Consider the following 21,421-nt stretch of genomic DNA (forward strand, 5'->3'; position numbering starts at 1 on the left):
TAGGGGTGGAGACTGATATTATCTGTATTATCGCAAGAAAATTAGATTGCAAGCCGCTTAGGGGCGGAGACTGATAGAATTAGTGTATGTACTGTCAAAAGGAATTGAGAATGTAAGCTCCTCTGGATCCTTAATCCCAATTTTACTCATTTTGATCAGGTCTCAGTTGGCTTGTTATATTTGATAGTTATTTCTTTTGCATGTGTGCGCTATCCTCTGTAGGTATAGATGTAAATTGGTTATCATAGCAGCACCAGCTTTAGAAATGCATGTTCAGGGTGTGCCCCCTTAACCCTTTCTTATACATTCATTCCTGACCAGACTCCTGGGGTTGAGTCCCTTTTATAGTGCAGTTCAAGCAGTGTTTTCTGCTGTTAGCACATCTCTCCCATGTAAGGTGTAAGTCTCTCCAATGGTTTAGAGCGGTTGGATTTATCCTTCATTTTATGGATAGTGTAGGATCCACTGACAATTGGGTACTTTGACGTAGTGGTGGGCTTGAGCACGATATGGCCATATGGTGGGACTAAATCCCCATTTTTTACTCATTTTGATCAGGTCTTAGTTGCTTGTTATATTTGATAGTTATTACTTTTGCATGTGTGCACTATCCTCTGTAGGAATAGATGTATATTGGTTTTTATAGCAGCACCAGCTTTAGAAATGCATGTCCAGGGTGTGCCCCCTCAACCCTTTGTTTGTTCCTCAGGAGTGGGGACCAGTGACGGCCAGCCGATAGGGGGCGCAGGGGTGCCGCCCCCCCCCCCCCCAAAAAAAAGAAGAAGAAAAAAAAAAGATTAAAAAAATGTCAATTTTTGCCCACTAGGGGCGCCGGACCTAGTGTTGGGTATAGGGGGGTGGGGTTTTTGACCCCACCCTCCACTGGCAGAGGCGCCGATTGGCGCTCTTCTGGGGGGGTCATCGGGGCACAGAGCAATGCGCCCCAACACTCCCCACTTTACTGATGTCCGGTCTGTGATTGGTCCAGACTCCAGCCTGGGCCAATCACAGGAGGACATGGACCTGGTGACGTGATGCGTGCGGGCGGTGCACGGCCCCGGCGTCACGATCACCTTCCGTTCCTGCCCGGCACAGAGAGAGGAGTAGGACACAGGACAGGACAGCGAGTCGAGAGCCGCCGCTGAGGGAGCCCGGAGCAGTACAGAGGAGTCGGCGAGGACTGGAGCCTGGAGGTGAAGAAGTGACAGCCTGGAGCCGGAGCCGCCGCCACGTCCGTGTGAGGAGTCGGAAGAACAGGAGAGAAGATGCTGCAGCCGTCCGTCCGGTCCGTTCCGTCGGTGTCGTGACTCGACTCGAGGTAAGTACGTGATGCCTCACGCACGCACGCTGATCTCTGCATTGGGGGCATGAGATTGTCAGTACATTGGGGGCACGCACGCACGCTGATCTCTGCATTGGGGGCAATGAGATTGTCAGTACATTGGGGGCATGCACGCACGCTGATCTCTGCATTGGGGGCAATGAGATTATCAGTACATTGGGGGCACTCATGCACGCTGATCTCTGCATTGGGGGCAATGAGATTGTCAGTACATTGGGGGCACGCACGCACGCTGATCTCTGCATTGGGGGCATCATGTTCGCTGGTCAGTACATTGGGGGCACACACGCACGCTGATCTCTGCATTGGGGGCACCATGTACACTGGTCACTGCATTGAAAGGGGGCATGTACTGTGGGGTTTGTGCTAGGGGGTCTGTACTGTGGGATTAGTGCTAGGGGGTCTATACCAGGGATCCTCAAACTATGGCCCTCCAGTTGTTCAGGAACTACAATTCCCATCATGCTTAGTCCTGTCTGTGAATGTCAGAGTTTTACAATGCTTCATGGGATGTGTAGTTCCACAACAGCTGGAGGGCCGTAGTTTGAGGATCCCTGGTCTATATTGTGGGGTTTGTGCTAGGGGGTCTGTACTGTGGGATTAGTGCTAGGGGGCCTTTACTGTGGGGTTTGTGCTTTGGGGCCTGTACTGTGGGGTTAGTGCTAGGGGGGCCTGTACTGTGGTGTTTGTGCTAGGGGGCCTGTACTGTGGGGTTTGTGCTAGGGGGTCTGTACTGTGGGGTTTGTGCTAGGGGGCCTGTACTGTGGGGTTAGTGCTAGGGGGCCTGTGCTGTCTGATTAGTGCTAGGGGGCCTGTACTGTGGGGTTTGTGCTAGGGGGCCTGTACTGTGGGGTTTGTGCTATGGGGCCTGTATTGTGGGGTTAGTGCTAGGGGGCCTGTACTGTGGGGTTAGTGCTAGGGGGCATGTACTGTGGGGTTTGTGCTAGGGGGCCTGTACTGTGGGGTTTGTGCTAGGGGGCCTCTGTACTGTGGGGTTTGTGCCAGGGGGCCTGTACTGTGGGGTTTATGCTAGGGGGCCTGTACTGTGGGGTTTATGCTAGGGGGCCTGTACTGTGGGGTTTGTGCTAGGGGGCCTGTACTGTGGGATTAGTGCTAGGGGGCCTGTACTGTGGGGTTTGTGCTTTAGGGGTTTGTGTGGGGTTTGTGCTTGAGGGGTTTATGCTGGGGGGGTCTGTACTGTGGGGTTTGTGCCACTCTCAGCCAGTGTATCCCATAAAAGGGTGTCTCTCAAAGTATATCCCCTGTTCCCTATTATGGGATATACTAGTACTGGTGGACCCCTTAATGTGTGATATATTGGGAAAATTTCTTCACGCAAGCAAAATGCAGGGGACAAAATGGGTGGAGTCTATAAGGGGTGGGGCTTCTGAGAAATGGGAGGGCTCAAAATGGAAGGGCGGGGTCTTGCGCCCCACCATCTTAAAACTTCACCAGCCACCACTGGTGGGGACTGATATGAATGATCTATGTACTGTTAAAGTGGAGTTCCAGCCTATTTTTCAACTTTAGTGATTCCTGGAGTACTCGCTATGCTGATCAACAATTGGGCATTTTCAATTTTTTTCGGTGGTCCCTTACCTTATTTTCAGGGCATTTTTGATTGTACTTCCTCCTTCTCCCCCCCCCCCCCCCTTATGGCCACGGCCACCGACCTCACTTCCGCGTTTGCATTGCATCCTGGGAGCTGTTTTTCATCACTCCCAGAAGGCTGGAATCGGGAAGAACTCCCAGAACCCTCCCTGAAATCAGGAAGAAGGACACAGCAGATTACACTGTGGCTTCAGATGCCCACGTCTAAGATGGCCACGCCCAGACAGCATTTTTAAAAGTAAGATTTTGACTGAAATCCAATACTGTACACCTTGTAAGTATGAGAATAGCGGTTCTGCAAAGGGCGATGGATTAGTATTAAGGTCATTTGAGGCTGGAACTCCGCTTTAAGGGATGTGAGAATGCAACCTTTTCTAGGGTGGCCACTGATGTGAATGGTCAATGTACTCGGTCCTATAGAATTGGTTGGTGCTGAATAATTCAATAAAATAAGGTACTCTGAAAACAAAATTACCAAGCTTTAAAACATTCACATTTTAATATGAATACAAATAGAATTACTACAATACGATCTCCATATAATAGAAAATAGAGTAGGATAGATCAACCACCCTTGATTGATTAGCTTTGCAACCACCAGAGAAAGAAGAGCACAAAAAACCTAACTGAAGGATTTTGCTTATGCAGTCACGAAGAGGTAGAAGAAGCCAAAGGAGACTCCACCGACAAGCCTAAACCCAACTTTGTTGGTGGTCTCAACCTTTTAAGGGTTTTAAAACTTAAGTTAGTCTTACCTGTCTGCCATCATAGGCTATTTTCGTGACAAACAATCAATGGGCAAGCAGAATTCCTCCCAGTAGAGTGATTACCATCATGCTATATGTGCTGGTCGAACTTAGTGCGGCATCTAAATGGGGAAGAGAATGGGATTCAAGTATGGTGGACAACTGAGCTTTTGCTTGTTTCAGAAAGATGTAAGGTTTTCTAGGTGTTTGATTTGAAAAAAACAAAGACCTCAGAGAGTATTTAATAAACATTTGCAAGTAATGTACCCAGTAAAATTACATGTACTGTACATTTGTTCTGTGCGATTTGGGGGGGAATTATTAAACCAGTGTTTCTCAACTCCGGTCCTCGGGCACACTAACGGGCCAGATTTTAAGTATTCAAAGAAGAGTTTTCTGATCAATCGCCTAGTTAATCAATGGTTAACCACTTGCCTACTGGCCACTTTCACCCCCTTCCCATCCAGGCCAATTTTCAGCTTTCAGTGCTCTCACGCTTTGAATGACAATTGCGCGGTCATGCTACACTGTACCCATATGATATTTTTATCATTTTTTTCACACAAATAGAGCTTTCTTTTGGTGGTATTTAATCATCTCTGGGGTTTTTATTTTTTACAAAAAAAAAGAAAAAAGACAGAAAATTTTGAAAAAAAAAAAGTTTTTCTTATTTTCTGCGAGTAAATTTTGAAAATAAATACATTTTTCTCCTTCACTGATGTGCGCTGATGAGGCGGCACTGATGGGCACTGATAGGCTGAACTGATGGGCACTGATGAGGTGGCACTTATGGGCACTGATGAGGAGGTACTAATATGCCGCACTGATGAGCACTGATAGGCGGCACTGATAGGTGCCAGGTGGCAATGCTGGGCACAGAGGTGGCACTGCTGGGCACTGAGAGGCGGCACTGATGGACACTGACGGGTGGGACTGATGAGCACTGATGGGCGGCACTGATGAGCACTGATGGGCAGCACCATCAGTGCCCACACTGTGCCCATAGTGCTGCCAGTCAGTGCTCATCAGTGCCTAGATGAGCAGTCACTGATGGGCACTGACTGGCAGCACTATGGGCACTGATTGTGAGCACTGATGGAGGGCACTGTGGGCACTGATGGTGGGCACATTGTTTTTTTTTTACCTCTGTAGTATTCAGGGCACTGGTGATCAGTGCCCTGATTACATTCCACTGTGTCCCCGACGGTTGATCGGCTCTCCTCCTTCCTCACACTGCAGTCTCCGTGTGAGGAAGGAGCACTGGTGATGAGAGATGATCTCATATGTTTACATATGAGATCATCTCTCATTGCATGGGTCGATCACGTGGTAAATGGCTGCTGTGATTGGCCATTTAGCACGATCTGTGTCCAAGGGACACGGCCAACACAGATTTTCCCCGATGCGCGTTTGCATATAAAGACGGCCTCCCGGAAATTCGAGTCCGTGCTGTAGCCGTACTTCGGCTATAGCGCGGATGGCAAGAAGTTAAATAGTCATCGCAGGGAAAGGGAAACTGCTGCTAATCATCTGCAGGTGTACTACATAAAAGATTTTATCATAAAAAAATCAGCGCATGTTTGTATTCCCCTTAGGTTGACCCAATGATATTGAAAAATCACAATTACCACTGATTCAAAATGTCAATTCATATATCCATACATAATGCAATCAAAAAATGTATAATAAGATGTGTATAAAAAAAATATGAAAATAATAATTGGTGTACTATACACTGTGCAAAAAAAAAAGTGCAAATAAAAAAAGATTTCTTATTCACAGTGCGGTGAATGAGAAAAAATAGAAAGTATTTTTTTATGTGATGTACACTGTGCAAAAAAAAAATAAAGTACAAGTGCAAATAAATAAATATTTCATATAAATCTTAAATGTGAAAAAACACTATATATTAAATTCATATAATAAAAATATATATTAAGAAAGACAGAAAAAATAAAATCAGTGATATATGAACAAAGTTCCAAAAGATTTTAAGTATTACCTTGGGGAGATGCAGACTAGAATACTGCAATCACTGAGCAGTGAATGATATCACCTGTGATGTATTTATTTTCTTGCAAACCTGGCCTGTTAAGGGCCATACACACTATAAGATTTTCTGAAGACTTTTTCCTTCAGATTTACCTTTTCTATGTAGTGCAAGGGCCTGCCAGATTGCATACAAATTGAAAGTGTTTAGGTTTGACCTCATATTATATGGTTTTGGTAAGTCTGAAGTGTGTGTATGGCCCATTAGTGCGCCCTGAGGACTGAGTTGAGAAACACTGGGTTAGACTATTTCCTGTGCTAGTCAAATGTTTTGCAATCACTTAAAGCAAAAAATATCACATTTGCCCACTAGATGGCATGAAGCATCATAGGAATTTTATATGATACTTCATGCCATCTAGTGGTCAAATGTGATATTGCTTTAAATTATTGAAAAACATCTGATCGACACAAGAAGGAAAGACAATCGAATCACGGCTTGTCTTAGACCTAAAGCACAAAGTTATCGGTAACAAAATCGGTCAGACCCCCCCACAAATTACAACATGCCAGGGATAGAAGACTATACAGATCAAAAATAGTGTTAGACTTAATTTGGGCTAGAAGACTGACATTTGGTGCCTACTGGCAGGTTCAGGACAAAACATGCAAAACTCTGACATGTCTATGGCTGATTAAACTGTGTTTTATTATTACTTACAAGAGACTGTGAGATTTAGGGACCCAGAATCCCTGTAGGCTGCGTTGGATATGTTGCAGATATAGAGTCCATTGAATGTCCTGTTGGGTTGCGTTATCTGGAGAGTCCGATTCCCATCCAACAGACTGTAGGCATTCTTGCTGATCACAGGTTGCCCATCCTTCATCCATGTCACTGTTTCAGTATAGCCACTAGAGGCGCTGCAGCTTAGATTTACAAGGGCTGCACCCTCACTCACCTTCTGGGGTGACTGTGTCACTTCAACATTCACCACCGGGTCTGTCAGACAAGAGGAAAAATTTATTTATAATGAAATTAGAAAATGCTAATTGTTTCATTACAGCTTTTTTTTTTTTTTTTTTTGGGGGGGGGGGGAGGGGGGGGCTTTTTTCCTGTCCCTGGGACAGAAGGGAAAGAAATGAGGCAGTTTTGGAATTTAAACTGACAGGGGTGCAAACAATTTACCCAATTTTATGAAGAAAATTGCTAAAAAAAAACCATAGTTGCCAACATTCGAAAAAGATTTCCAGGGACACTTTGCAGCACAACTATCAATTACTTACCACACCCACTTCCCTGAAGCTCTGCCCACTCCCCATAATTAATCTCCGCCTACTTATCATCAGATTATAGGGTCTACTCAATAAAGAGAGAATTACAGGAAATTGAAAAGGGAATTTTAACCACTTTACTACTAGAGCATTTTGCTGTCTTACGTCTGGGCCACTTTTTGCGATTCAGTGCTGTGTGACTTTAACTGACAATTGCGCGGTCGTGCGACGCCGTACCCAAACGAAATTTACGTCCTTTTTTTCCCACAAACAGAGCTTTCTTTTGGTGGTGTTTGATCACCTGTGCGATTTTTACTTTTTGCGCTATAAACAAATAAAGAGCGTTTATTTTGAAAAAATAACAATATTTTTAAAATTTTTTTATATGCAATTCCCCCCCAAAAAAATGTAAAAACCAATTTTTTTAAAAAAATTTTGGCCAATTTGTTTTCTGCTACCTATTTTTGGTAAAAAAAATCGCAATAAGCGTATTTTGATTGGTTTGCGCAAAAGTTATTGCGTTTACTAACTAAGGGAAAGATTTCTGTCATTTTTGGTGTTTTTTTTTTTTAACGAGTAATGGCGGCGATCTGCGATTTTTTTTTTTTTTTGCGGGACTGCGACATTGCGGCCGACAGATCGGACCCTTGACTGACATTTTTTACACTTTTGGGGGTACCAGTGACATTACTGCAGTAATCAGTGCGATATATATGCACTGTTATTGTAAAAATGACACTGGCAGGGAAGGGGTTAATTTTATTGGAGAGGGAGGGGTTAATGTATGCCTGGTGCTTACTAACGTGTGTGGGGGGAGGTGACTGAGTGACACAGGGACAGATCGGATGTTCAGCTATGCTGAACACTCCGATCTGTCACTCCCTGTCACTTAGGAGATCCGCCCGCTTTGTTTACACAAGCGGGCGGATCTCCAAACTGGATTCCCCGACGATCGGGGCAGAGCAGCGGCGATCGCCCGCCACTCCTCCCCTGGCCCGACTCCCGCTGTGAATGAAAACAGCGGGAGCGTGCCTCCGGCGGCGCGAGATCGCCGCCTACAGGGGGAGGAGTCAAGCGACGTAGGTCTACGTCGCTAGACGATAACGAGCCACTGTGCCGCAGTAGCAGCACAGTGGCTAGTGGTAAAGAGGTTAAACTTGAGGCCAAAGTAGCAGAGTTGGAATAATTCTCCCATTCAGCTGCACTACTTCTGCCTAAAGTTTAAAATTCTCATCACAATTCCCTGCAATTCTAAAGTGTCAAATGTGCTCAGGTGTGACCATACAAAAAATGTAATCTGTAAATATAAATTATGTGTAAATAAGTACATTGCCGGGACAATGTAAACTACCTAATTAAATGACAGCCTCCTATTTGCCGGGACCGTCCCGGCAAAAACGGGACAGTTGGCAAGTATGAAAAAATTTTAATAACAAAGTGTTTTATGACGGTCAGTGTCCTCCCTGGGGAGATTATTTAATGCTTCTACAGGAAGTGGAGGCAAATCTTCCCTTCACTGTTCAAAACGAAAAGAAAAAGTGTGGAATTTGAAAGCTGAAATCTGGAAATGACATGGAGCTTATTTGGGGCCAGCTTGGCACGATGCAAGTATGAATATGTGATGCCTGATTGGCCTCTGTAGAAGTTGTAAATCACCATAGCCCAAGCTACTACATTGATGGTATTTTGGGTGCTGTGCGACTGCCCTTTCCGTACACTGACTACAGGGGGGCGCTCACTAAACACGGTCGCCATTCAGAGAACTCCCTTGCTTTTTTTTTTTTTTCCCAGTGTCCTGATTGTAGATATATGTAGATATAATGAGGTCACACCACCCCTCCTCTCCACCTCGCCCAATCTAAAAAAGCTTTACATTCATTGAGAAAAATGGAAGGCATTCTCTGAATGGTGCCCATACTGACCAAGGGACACCCTGTGCTCATTATGCAGAAGGACAGCTGCTCGGCACAGCACCTGGTGACACACTTTTTGTGAAATGTGTCTGTGTTGCAACTATTTCCCAATTTCCTTTTGGGATTACGGTAATAAAGTATTCTGTGTAATGTGTATGTTGAAGTCACAGATGACACCCACCAGACTTTTTTGTGCTACAACTTACCATAGACACGGAGCTGGAGGGACCCCAATCTCCAGTACACTGGGTTAGATATATTGCAGCTATAGATTCCACTGAATGTCCTGTTTGGTCGTATTATCTGGAGAGTCTGATTCCCATCCAATAGCTTGTAAGTGCTGTTATTAGTTATACCTTGCCCACCCTTCATCCATGTCACTGTCTCGCTGTAACCACTAGAGGCGCTACAGCTTAGATTTACAGCAGTGCTGTTCTCGCTCACCACCTGGAGCGACTGGGTCACTGTAACATTCTCCACCGGGTCTGTAAAATAAAAGGCATAATGTATTTTATAGATTGAAAAATAAAAATTTTCCTGGGCCGAAAACCAACATCCAGATATTGGAACCACCCAGTTGTCAATGAACAAGGATGCTAGTTTGTGCAGGGTTCAGGTTTTCATGCTATTGCTTAATGAAAGACTTCCTCCCCTTGTTTTTTTGAACATACAGTAAGGTCCATATATATTTGGACACAGGCACAATTTTCGTATTTTTCAGTATTTACCAAAACATATTCAAGCTATAGTTCTATAATGGATATGGGCTGAAAGCGCACACTCTCAGGTTTAATCTGAGGGTATGTACATCCAAATCAGAGGAAGGGTTTAGGAATTACAGCCCTTAAGAGTAGCCACCCCCCCTTTTTCAAGGAACTGAAAAGTAATTGGACAATTGAATCAAAAGCTGTTTCATGGCCAGGTGTGGGCTTCTCCTTCGTTATTTCTTCATCAATTAACCACTTCTGGACCGCCCGCCACATATTTACGTCGGTACATTGACGTTAAATACTGATGTTATGGCAGCAGATCGCTCCCATAACCCTGGTATTTCTGTACGCGGCCGGCGGTCCTCTTTCAAATAAGGGTTGTCCCAGTGGCAGATTCGCTGCGGGATCACTTTTATAGGTGGTGAGAAAAGTGCCTCCCCCCCCCCCCCCCCGCCATTTCGCCATGGTTTTCCTCACTTACTGGAGCTGTCGGTAGCAGGGAAAGCAATCCGCTCCTTCCGGGTCATAGGCAGGAAGTCGAGTGAGGGCAAGATGGTCCCCAGTCAACGCTATGGCCTTGGAGGACTGGAGCGACGTCCTACGTCCCTTCCGCCCAACAGCCTTAAAGGGCCTATTTTTTTTGTGTACTTTAACCGCTTGCCGACCGCCGCAAGTAGATATACTACGGCAGTCAGCCCCGGCCAGGCAAAGTGACGTATATATACGTCACTAGCCTGTGACCGGTTTGCGAGCCAATAGCGGCTCGTTCACGGAGGAGTCCGCGCGTGTGACCGGCGGACCCGATGCCCGCCGGTCACACTACGATCGTCGGTAGAGCGGGAGAAAGGCGGGCGGCTTATGTAAACAAGCCGCCTGTCATTCTCCCCTGTGTAAAAATGGAGATCAGACGGTTCTACTATGTAGAACCGTTGATCTCTGTTTTTACACTAGTAGCCATGTCCCATCACAGTTAGAAACATGCCCCTAGGACACACTTAACCCCTCCCTCTCCAATACAGTTAACCCCTTCCCTGCCAGTGCCATTTTTACAGTAACAGTGCATATGTATAGCACTGATTACTGCAGTAATGTCACTGGTAACACCAAAAGTGTCAAAAATGTCAGTCAAGGGTCCGATCTGTCCGCCGCAATGTCACAGTCCCACAAAAAAAATCGCATATCACCGCCATTACTCATTAAAAAAAAAACACCAAAAATGACAAAAATCTTTCCCTTTGTTAGTAAACGCGATAACTTTTGCGCAAACCAATCAAAATACGCTTATTGTGATTTTTTTTTTTTTACCAAACATATGTAGCATAAAACAAATTGGCCAAAAATGTTAAAAACTTTGATTTTTACATTTTTTTTGGGGAATTTCATATAAAAAATGTGAAAAATATTGTTATTTTTGCAAAATTTATGCTCTTTTTTTGTTTATAGCGCATGATCAAAAAATCGCACAGGTGATCAAATACCACCAAAAGAAAGCTCTGTTTGTGGGAAAAAAAGGACGTGAAATTTGTTTAGGTACAGCGTCGCACGACCGCGCAATTGTCCGTTAAAATCACGCAGTAAAGAATCGCAAAAAAACCCCTGGTCGGAATGGGGGTAAAATCTTCCGGGGCTTAAGTGGTTAAAAAAAATGATTTTGTTCTTCTTCTTCCTTTTTTTTTTTTTTTGTTTTTAAGTGTAGATGTGAGATGAAAGGTCTTTTTGACCCCAGATCTCACAATAAAGAGGACCTGTCCTGCTTATTTCTATTACAAGGGATGTTTACATTCCTTGTAATAGGAATAAAAGTGATCAAAAAATGTTTTTTTAAAGAGACAGTGTAAAAATAAAAAATAGAAGGTAAAATTAAATAAGAAAAAAAATATTGAAAGTGCCCCGTCCCTCTGAGTTTGCGCGCAGAAGCGAACGCGTACGCAAGTCGCACCCACACATGTAAACGGTGTTCAAACCACACATGTGAAGTATTGCCACGATCGTTAGAGCGAGAGCAATAATTCTAACCCCAGACCTCCTCTGAAACTCTAAACTGGTAACCTGTAGAAATTTTAAAGCGTCACCTATGGAGATTTTTAAGTACCAATATTTGGCGCCATTCCACAAGTGTGCGCAATTTTGAAGCATGACATGTTAGGTATTAATTTACTTGGCGTAACATTATCTTTCACATTATAGAAACAAATTGGGCTAACTTTACTGTTTTTTCTTATGTTCTTATTTTTTTTAAAAAGTGAACTTTTATAAAAAAAAATTAAGTTTGTAAGACGGTTGTGCAAATTCGGTGTGACAAAGTATTGCAACAATCTCTATTTTATTCTCTAGGGTCTCTGCTAAAAAATATAATGTTTGGGGGTTGTAATTGATTTATTAGCAAAAAAATACTGATTTTAACTTGTAAACAACAAGTGTCAGAAACAGACCTGGTCTTTTTTAAAAGCGATTGTAAAAAAGTCTTGTTTTTGTTTTTCCCCTGTAAAAATAATAAACATGGTGTACTTACCTGCTCTGTGCGTGGATTTGCACAGAGCAGCCCAGATTCTCCTCTTCTCTTGTCCCTCTTCTGCTCTCCTGGCCCCTCCCTCCTGTTAAGTGCCCCAACAGCAAGCAGCTTTCTATGGGGGCACCAGACCTGAGTCACAGCTTTGTGTCCATTCAGGCATGGAGCCCCGCCCCCTCGCTCTCCTGATTGGCTAGGTGACTTTGACAGCGGAGGCAGCCAATGGCGCTGCTGCTGTCACAGCAATATAGGGAGGAGAATTTCAGACGGCTGAGACGCTCCTGGACAGAGAGGGACCTCCGGTAGTGTTGGAGGGGCCGAGGGGAGCTGCTGCACACAGAAGGCTTTTTATCTTAATGCATAGAATGCAACGATAAAGATAAAAAAAAACATTCTGACTTTACAACTCCTTTAAGTGGTTAAAGCGGAGTTCCACCCTATTTTTGAACTTTGCCTTTCCGTTAGATGAAAACATCCTGAAAAAGAATTGCATAATTATAATTTTTCTTTTTTTTCACTTACCTGATTTTTTTCTGAAAATTAACTTACCTTCCTTCCACTTCCTCCCTCTGCGGCCGCGGCCTACGACGTCACTTCCTCCTTGGCATTGACTCCTGGGAGATGAGTGTCATCGATCCCAAGAGTCAATGCACCTGCACCGGTGTCCCTCTTCACTTCCGGTGCAGGCGGTCATTACCTGCTGAATGAATGAGAACAGCTTCTGGGCATGCGCAGAACCAGCTGTGGGATGACGCGCCTCCCCCGGAAGTGACGAGCAGGGCATTCTGGGACACAGACGAGGACACAAAGTGGGCCGCTCCGGCTTCAGCTGCCCACACCGGAGATGGCATCGCTGGACAAGACATTTTCAAGGTAAGTATTTCATCCTGCAGGTAAGCTAAACAGGGGACAGGCCAGATGCTATCGTTGCTTAAATGCACTAGCATTTAGGGTGTAACTCCGCTTTAAGCAGGTAAAATGTTGATTCTAAGTGTGGTATTTGCATTTGGAATCTATTGCTGTGAACCTACATCATGTGTTCAAAGGAGCTGTCCATGCAAGTGAAACAGGCCATTGTAAGGCTTCAAAAAGGAATCAAATCCATCAGAGAGATAACAGCAACATTAGGAGTGGCCAAATCAACAGTTTAGTAGTGATGGACAAACATCAGCCGGGGCGGTTCACGAACGCCAGCCGCAAATTTTCTCAAAAGTCAGCGAACCGCGAGTTCGCGGCGGGCCCCATTGACTTTAATGGGAGGCGAACTTTAAAAACCTTTAGGTCATATTTGCAGCCACAAAAGACGTACTAGCTGTGCACAAATAGTCCCAGCACATGGACAATGTCATAACAGAAGTATTGCAATTGAAAAAAAGTTGTTTTTTTTTACAGCAAAATGTAGTATATGTAGAATGTAGTATTCTGTGGCTGAAGGTACATTAGGCATTCACAGGAAACAGAAGTAAGTGTTGGCCTGTATAGGCCCCAAAAATTAGCCCACATGGGTTTACCTGAGAACTAAGTATGTTACGTAGTATTCTATGGCTGAAGGTACATTAGGCATTCACACAGTATACAGAAGTAAGTGTCGGCCTGTATAGGCTGCAAAAATTAGCTCACATGGGTTGAACTGACAGCAAAGAACTTTGTTTTTGATGGCTAGAGGTACAGTAGGCGTTCACAGGATACAGAAGTAAGTGGCGGCCTGTATAGGTTGCAAAAATTAGCTCACATGGGTTGAACTGACAGCAAAGAACTTTGTTTTTGATGGCTAGAGGTACGGTAGGCGTTCACAGTACACAGAATGGTAAGTGGCGGCCTGTATAGGCTCCAAAAATTAGCTCACATGGTTTGAACTGACAGCAAAAAACTTAGTATTTGGTGGCTGGATGTACATTAGGCATTCACAGAAAAAAATAATTGTCGGCCCTGAAAGGCCCCAAAAATTTGCCATTCAATGGACATGAAATGCCTTTTATGCCGCTGTATGTAACGAAGCCAAGGACCAGGAATTGTGGGTGGAGGAATTTCGATGAAACCTGGTCTACTGGTCACATGTGTTGAATTCCTCAGAGATCCATAGTAGGTGAGGTTGAATAAAGACAATAGTCCATCCAGTTCAACCTGTGTAGGTGTGTGTGTGGCTGTAATCATCTCAGCCCTGAATGTTCTGATCCTTGAGATGTACGTCTAAGAGTCTTTTGAAAGCCACCATACTACCCGCAGAAACCACCTCTTGTGGTAGAGAATTCCACAATCTTGTAGCCCTAACAGTAAAGAACCTCCCACGTTGCCTGAGGTTAAAACGCTTCTCCTCTAATCGCATTGTATGCCCTCAAGTCCTCATGCAATCCCTTCGACTGAACAGCTTTTTTTCTAAGCTGAGATCCCCATTGAGATATTTATAAATTGCTATCATGTCCCCCCTCAGGCGTCTCTTCTCCAGGGAGAATAAATCAAGTGATTGCAGACGCTCTTCATAATTAAGGTCCTCCAATCCCCTAATGAGTTTAGTTGCCCTTCTCTGGACTCTCTCCAGCTCCAACACATCCCTCCTGAGGACTGGCAACCAGAACTGGACAGAATACTCCAGATGCGGTCGGACCAGAGTTTTTCCAAAAGAGCCTCCTCTTAATCCATGCCTCATTCATTTTTATAAATGTGAGGTAGTCTACACTGTCATGAGCTAGGCGAGTGCGCTTATCGGTCACGATCCCCCCTGCTGCGCTGAACGTCCTTTCGGACAGGACACTGGATGGGGGGCAAGCCAACATTTCCATTGCAAATTGTGCAAGCTCTGGCCAGAGATCAAGCCTGCCCACCCAGTAGTCCAGGGGTTCATCACTCCTCAGAGCGTCCACATCGGCCGTTAACCCGATGTAGTCAGACACCTGTCGGACACCTTTTTTTTACGCTCCAACATTTGAGCCACAGAAGCCTGCCTTTTTCCAGAACAACATGACGACGGCATCATGGAAGGTGGAGTGTTGGACAAGTGTGAGGAGACAGGAGAAGGGGGAGGAGAAGGAAAAGAGGCTGGACGGTGAGAGCATGGAGTGTGGCTTTGTGGGTTCTGACAGTTCTGCTCCCACTGGGCTTGGTGATGGGATTTCAGGTGCCTTCTTAAGGCGGTTGTCCCTAGGTGAGTGTTGGGCTTACCGCGACTTATGCGTTGACTGCAAAGGCTGCAGATGGCAACACTGTTGTCAGCAACGGACACATTAAAAAAAGCCCACACTGCAGAGCCATGTGCTGGCGTCCTGGGAGTGCCAGATGTGACTGTACATGGTTGATGGCTCGCTCCTGATACATTTGCAGTCTGCTTTGTACCTCTTCTGCAATGCAAGTTCTGCCTGCCTCTCCTCTCCTCCCTATCTGCCGGTCCGTCAGTCCGCCAGCTCTACAAATAATTGGCCAGTAACTGTTGTCACTGTGTGTAGCACAGTTAACACAGCAAAAGAGCCCAAATGTTTGCAGGACTAAAATACAATCTTAGAAAAGTATACTGTTAAATAACACCTCAATTCAATATGTGGCATTGGGAGGGGGGCACAGGTTTATTACACCAGTTCTACAAATAATTGGCCAGTAACTGTTGTCACTGTGTGTAGCACTGTTTACACAGCGAGAGGCCAAATTTTTGCAGGACTAAAATACACTCTTAGAAAATTATACTGTTAAATAACACCCCACTTCAATGTGTGGCATTGGGGGGGGGGGGTCATTGGTGTAGCACACCAGTTCAAAAAATTGGCCAGTGAGTTTGGCGCTGTGTGTACCAGACTTCACTAAGCAAACTAGGCAATATTGTTGCATGACACAAATACACTTGAAAAAGTTTACTCAGATAACACCCTACTTCAATATGTGGCATTGGGGGGGAGCATTGGTGTAGCACACCAGTTCAAAAAATTGGCCAGTGAGTTAGGCGCTGTGTGTACCAGATTTCACTCAGAAAACTAGGCAATATTGTTGCATGACACAAAAGAAACTGTCAGAAAGATTCCCCACTGACCGCTGAGTATAAACCGAAAAAGGCCCATCAGGTCTGGTATGGATTTTAAGGGAAACCCCACGCCGTGCCCCCCCAAATCCATATCAGACCCTTATCTGAGCATGCAGCCTAACGGGCCGGGAAAGGGGTGGGATTCTTGAGCGCCCCCCTCTCCCCCCTGCCCCAAAGCATCTTGCGCTGGGGAAAAGGGCCTCTTACCCACAACCCTGGCTGGTGGTTGTTGGGGTCAGCAGACAAGAGGGCTTATCGAAATCTGGAAGCCCCCTTAAACAAAGGGGCCTCCAGTTCCCTCCCGTCATGTGAATGAGTATTAGATACATTGTACCCCATATTTATTCACCCAAAAGTGTCAAAAATAAAATCAGAGAGAAAAAAAAAACGAAAATGAAAAACTATGCCCCCCTAAGTAAATCTAGCATCAATCACAATGCACGCTGCCGTCACCTCCGACCTGCGAAAAATAAGTTCCGCAGCAGACGAAGGCTCCTGCTATGTGACAGCCCCACCGTCTGACAGTTCCTAAATAACCAAGGGGCAGGGCCACCCGATGACATAAGTGGGTGACTCTGCTTCCTTGTGATGTCATCAACCCAGCATGCCCCTGGACAACGACGTCACAAGGGGGCCCCGTCCCTTAGTTATTTAGGAACTGTGAGATGATGGGAGCCTTCAGGGGGGAGTTGACTTATTTTTTTTTTAATGCTTTTATTCTTTTTTCGCGTCGGCAGTGGCAGCTCTGCGGCGGGCGTCATTACTGACGATGGATCTACACCTAGGGGCATATATATGTTTTTTTAAATAAAGGACTTGTCAAAAAATGCCTACTGTTATTTACTCTACACTTTTTTTTTTTTTTGATGAATGAGTAGGGGTACTATCATTTATATAGGAGGACCCCCTTGTTAAAGGGGGCTTCCAGATTCCGAAAAGCCCCCAATATGCATAATTACATGCCTTCAAAAAACCCAAAAGCACCATCCCATGTTGACTGGTATGGTTCAGGAGGGTGGGGTGCTCGCTTGTCTTTGCCCCCCCCCCCCTTTCCTGGCCTGCTAGGCTGCATACTTGGATAAGGGTCTGGTATGGATTTTAGGTGAGGCTAATGACTCATCGGATGTTAAGGACGCAGTGGCTACCCATTTCTTACCAACAAGCTATTCATGGTTTTAAGGAGAGAAAAAAAAAACGCAAAATGCATGAAAACGTATGCAAAAATGCGTGTTCAAAAACGCAAAATGTGCTGGGAAAACGGCATCAACCGCAACTGCATAGATGTGAACCTAGCCTTGGCTTATGGAAGGTACAGTTATGTTCTGTCTAAGTATCTATAAAACAAAAGCCGGTATAAATCAGTAGTGACGTTTTTTTAAAAGCCTTGCAATCCAAACAATAAAATAGTTTTCCTTTTAAAGGGCAACTCCGCTTTCATTGGAAAAGAAATGACAAATAGAAAAAAATTGAGCATATACAATTGCTAGACAAGTCATAATGTAATTGAATGTTATTAAAAATGACCTTCCTGAACTAGGTAATACCACAGACCACTTACCATAGATTGTCACTTCAAAATTCCGGCTGGCCGGCGTTTCCCCAAGCGCAGTGATGGTTACGGTGTAATTCCCGGTGTCATTTTTTGTAGAATTTGATAGGAGCAACGATCCATTCCCAATTATGTACAGTCTGCTGGCATAGTTTGGGAGCACTACAGAAACACCATTGGCCAACTGGGCCACTGACATGCCGTTTATCGCCCAGGAGACTATTGGATTTGATCCCTGAGTGGTGTATGAGATGTCCAGGCTAATATTGTTCCCACTTTTTACATTCCCATTGGAGTTACTGCTGATGATCACTGCTGCCCCTGTTGGAAGACAATAATTTGTCACGACTGCCAATACATAGATGATAGTTCTCACATGGGCCCATATACTGCTTGAAAAAAGGCTCAATGGCTCCAAAGTGAAGATGCCAAAGTGCGCCTTCCTCCAAAATGAGCTGCATATCCAGTGTCTGGGCCAACACAGGGTACAAAAAGCACAGCCACTGGCCACCACCCCTACGATAACCACCTTTTAGTCAAAGGGCAAACATACGGTATGGGGAAGATGACACAAAGTGGTTAAACCAATGTGATTTCAGCCTGCCATACATGAAGTTATGCCGCTTTTCTACTGCATGGTACGGCTCAGTTTGGCGCTTTTCCACTGCATGGTACCGCATGGTACGTGTTACAACAGTTCGGTACGGTTTGGTACATCGGCGCTTTTCCACTACATGGTACGGCTCGGTACGACTCGCTTAAACAGTACCACCTCGGTTGGGGTTCCAAGCAGGCCGTACCCATATCATATCCCACAATCCTTTGCATGCAGCCTTGATTGTTTGTCACTACTAGCCACTGATTGGTCAGAGAATTGTTGTAATCCCACCCATTTACTACTTTAGTGGAAAAGCAAACCGAGCCGAGTAGAGCCTATACAGTGCTGAAACGTGCCGACTCGTACCACGCAGTGGAAAAGCAAACTGAGCCGAGCAGGGCCAAGCAGTGCCGAGTGGAGCCGAGCCGGTACTCGCAGTGGAAAAGTGCCATTATATATCAAGCCTTAGGTGGCCATGTTGGCACCACCGAGCTAGGTCAAGCCTTAGGTGGCCCTGTTGGCACCACCGAGCTAAACAAATGTCGACTTATTAGTCGACTGACACAAGTTAATTTACATCTGGCCACCCATAGAACCATCACGCCAACATTGACTTGAAACATGTAGACAAAAAAACTCAATGGATAAATGGATACAGCTGTTACAAGAGAGACATTAGCTTTTTTTTTTTTTTTCTTTTTAATTGGCACCTTTTTAAAAAAAAAATAAATAAATATTTGGGCCCACTCAGGATTGAAGATTGACCCTCTTCCAAACAACATTCAAAATTATTAAAAAAAAAGTTTTGGCTTTACAGTGTAAGTAAGGGAAAAAGCCCCCAATATGCATAATTACATGCCTTCAAAAAACCCAAAAGCACCATCCCATGTTGACTGGCATGGTTCAGGAGGGAGGGTGCTTGTCTTTCGCCCCCCCCCCCCCCACTTTCCTGGCCTGCCAGGCTGCATACTTGGATAAGGGTCTGGTATGGATTTTAGGGGAGGCTAATGATTTATCGGATGTTAAGGACGCAGTGGCTACCCATTTCTTACCAACCAGCTATTCATGGTTTGAAGGAGAGAAAAAAAAACGCAAAATGCATGAAAACGTATGCAAAAATGCGTGTTCAAAAACGCAAAATGTGCGGGGAAAACGGCATCAACCGCAACTGCATAGATGTGAACCTAGCCTTGGCTTATGGAAGGTACGGTTATGTTCTGTCTAATGCCCCGTACACACGTGCAGATTATCTGAAGACTTTTGTCTTCAGATTTACCTTTTCTATGTAGTGCAAGGGCCTGTCGGATTGCATACAAATTGAAAGTGTTTAGGTTTGACCTCATATTATATGGTTTTGGTAAGTCTACAGACAAAAGTCTTCAGATAATCTGCACGTGTGTACGGGGCATTAGTATCTATAAAACAAAAGCCGGTATAAATCAGCAGTGACGTTTTTTTAAAAGCCTTGCAATCCATACAATAAAATAGTTTTCCTTTAAAGGGCAACTCCGCTTTCATTGGAAAATGAATGACAAATAGAAAAAAAATTGAGCTTATACAATTTCTACACAAGTCATAATGTAATTGAATGTTAATAAAAATGACCTTTCTGAACTAGGTAATACCATAGACCACTTACCATAAATTGTCACTTCAAAATTCCGGCTGGCCGTTGTATCCCCAAGCGCAGCGATTGTTACGGTGTAATTCCCAGTGTCATTTTTTGTAGAATTTGATAGGAGCAACGATCCATTCCCAAATATGTGCAGTCTGCTGGCGTAGTTCGGGATCACTTCAGAAACACCATTGGCCAACTGGGCCACTAACGTGCCGTTTATCTCCCAGGAGACTATTGGATATAATCCGTTGGTGGTGTATGAGATGTCCAGGCTAATATTGTTCCCACTTTTTACATTCCCATTGGAGTTACTGCTGATGATTACTGCTGCCCCTTCTCTGCCTGTTGGAAGACAATAATTTGTCATCGACTGCCAATGCATAGATGATAGTTATCACATGGGCCTATATACTGCTGGAAAAAGGCTCAATGGCTCCAAAGTGAAGATGCCAAAGTGCGCCTTCCTCCAAAATGAGCTGCATATCCAGTGTCTGGGCCAACACAGGGTACAAAAAGCACAGCCACTGTCCACCACCCCTACGATAACCACCTTTTAGTCAAAGGGCAAACATACGGTATGGGGGAGATGACACAAAGTGGTTAAACCAATGTGATTTCAGCCTGCCATACATGAAGTTATGGCGCTTTTCTACTGCATGGTACGGCTCGGTTTGGCGCTTTTCCACTGCATGGTACTGCATGGTACGGCTCGGTTTGGCTGGGTTTGGCGCTTTTCCACTGCATGGTACTGCATGGTACGTGTTAGAACGGTTCGGTACGGTTTGGTACAGCGGCGCTTTTCCACTACATGGTACGGCTCGGTACGACTCGCTTAAACAGTACCACCTCGGTTGGGGTTCCAAGCGGGCCGTACCGATATCATATCCCACAATCCTTTGCATGCAGCCTTGATTGTTTGTCACTACTAGCCACTGATTGGTCAGAGAATCGTTGTAATCCCACCCATTTACTACTTTAGTGGAAAAGCAAACCGAGCCGAGTAGAGCCTATACAGTGCTGAAACGTGCCGACTCGTACCACACAGTGGAAAAGCAAACTGAGCCGAGCAGGGCCAAGCATTGCCGAGTGGAGCCGAGCCGGTACTCGCAGTGGAAAAGTGGCATTATAGTTCAAGCCTTAGGTGGCCCTGTTGGCACCACCGAGCTAAACAAATGTTGACTTATTAGTCGACTGACACAAGTTAATTTACATCTGGCCACCCATAAAACCATCACGCCAACATTGACTTGAAACATGTAGACAAAAAAACTCAATGGATACAGCTGTCACAAAAGAGACATTAGCTTTTTTTTTTTTTTTTTTTAAATTGGCCTTTTTTGGAACTAAACTAAGCACCTTTTTAAAAAAACAAAAAAACATTTTGGCCCACTCAGGATTGAAGATTGACCCTCTTCCAAACAAAATTCAAAATTATTATTGATCCATTATTGATCACCTTCTGAATAAAAGGTCTGAAAACTTGAACAACTAAAGACGACTTACTATATGCTGGACTCTTTGGGGCTCTCTTAGTTCTGGGGTCCCTGGCAGCTTTATC

General features: G+C 44.7%; 1 protein-coding gene across 1 annotated transcript in view; it reads right to left on the reverse strand.

Moving 5' to 3' along the window:
* The window catches only part of LOC309568992 (pregnancy-specific beta-1-glycoprotein 8-like), a gene marked incomplete at its 5' end in the record, with an annotated part of 53,701 nt that overhangs the window by 397 nt on the left and 31,883 nt on the right, over window positions 1-21,421 (reverse strand). The window contains 3 exons of the mRNA XM_082274755.1: window positions 3,709-3,821; window positions 6,410-6,688; window positions 9,080-9,358. Coding sequence (XP_082130881.1) covers window positions 3,745-3,821; window positions 6,410-6,688; window positions 9,080-9,358 — 635 coding nt within the window. The 3' untranslated portion in view covers window positions 3,709-3,744. The remainder of the gene's footprint in view (window positions 1-3,708; window positions 3,822-6,409; window positions 6,689-9,079; window positions 9,359-21,421) is intronic.

Source organism: Pelophylax lessonae, assembly GCF_965119305.1.
Source record: "Pelophylax lessonae genome assembly, chromosome: 12".
Taxonomy (NCBI): Eukaryota; Metazoa; Chordata; class Amphibia; order Anura; family Ranidae; genus Pelophylax; species Pelophylax lessonae.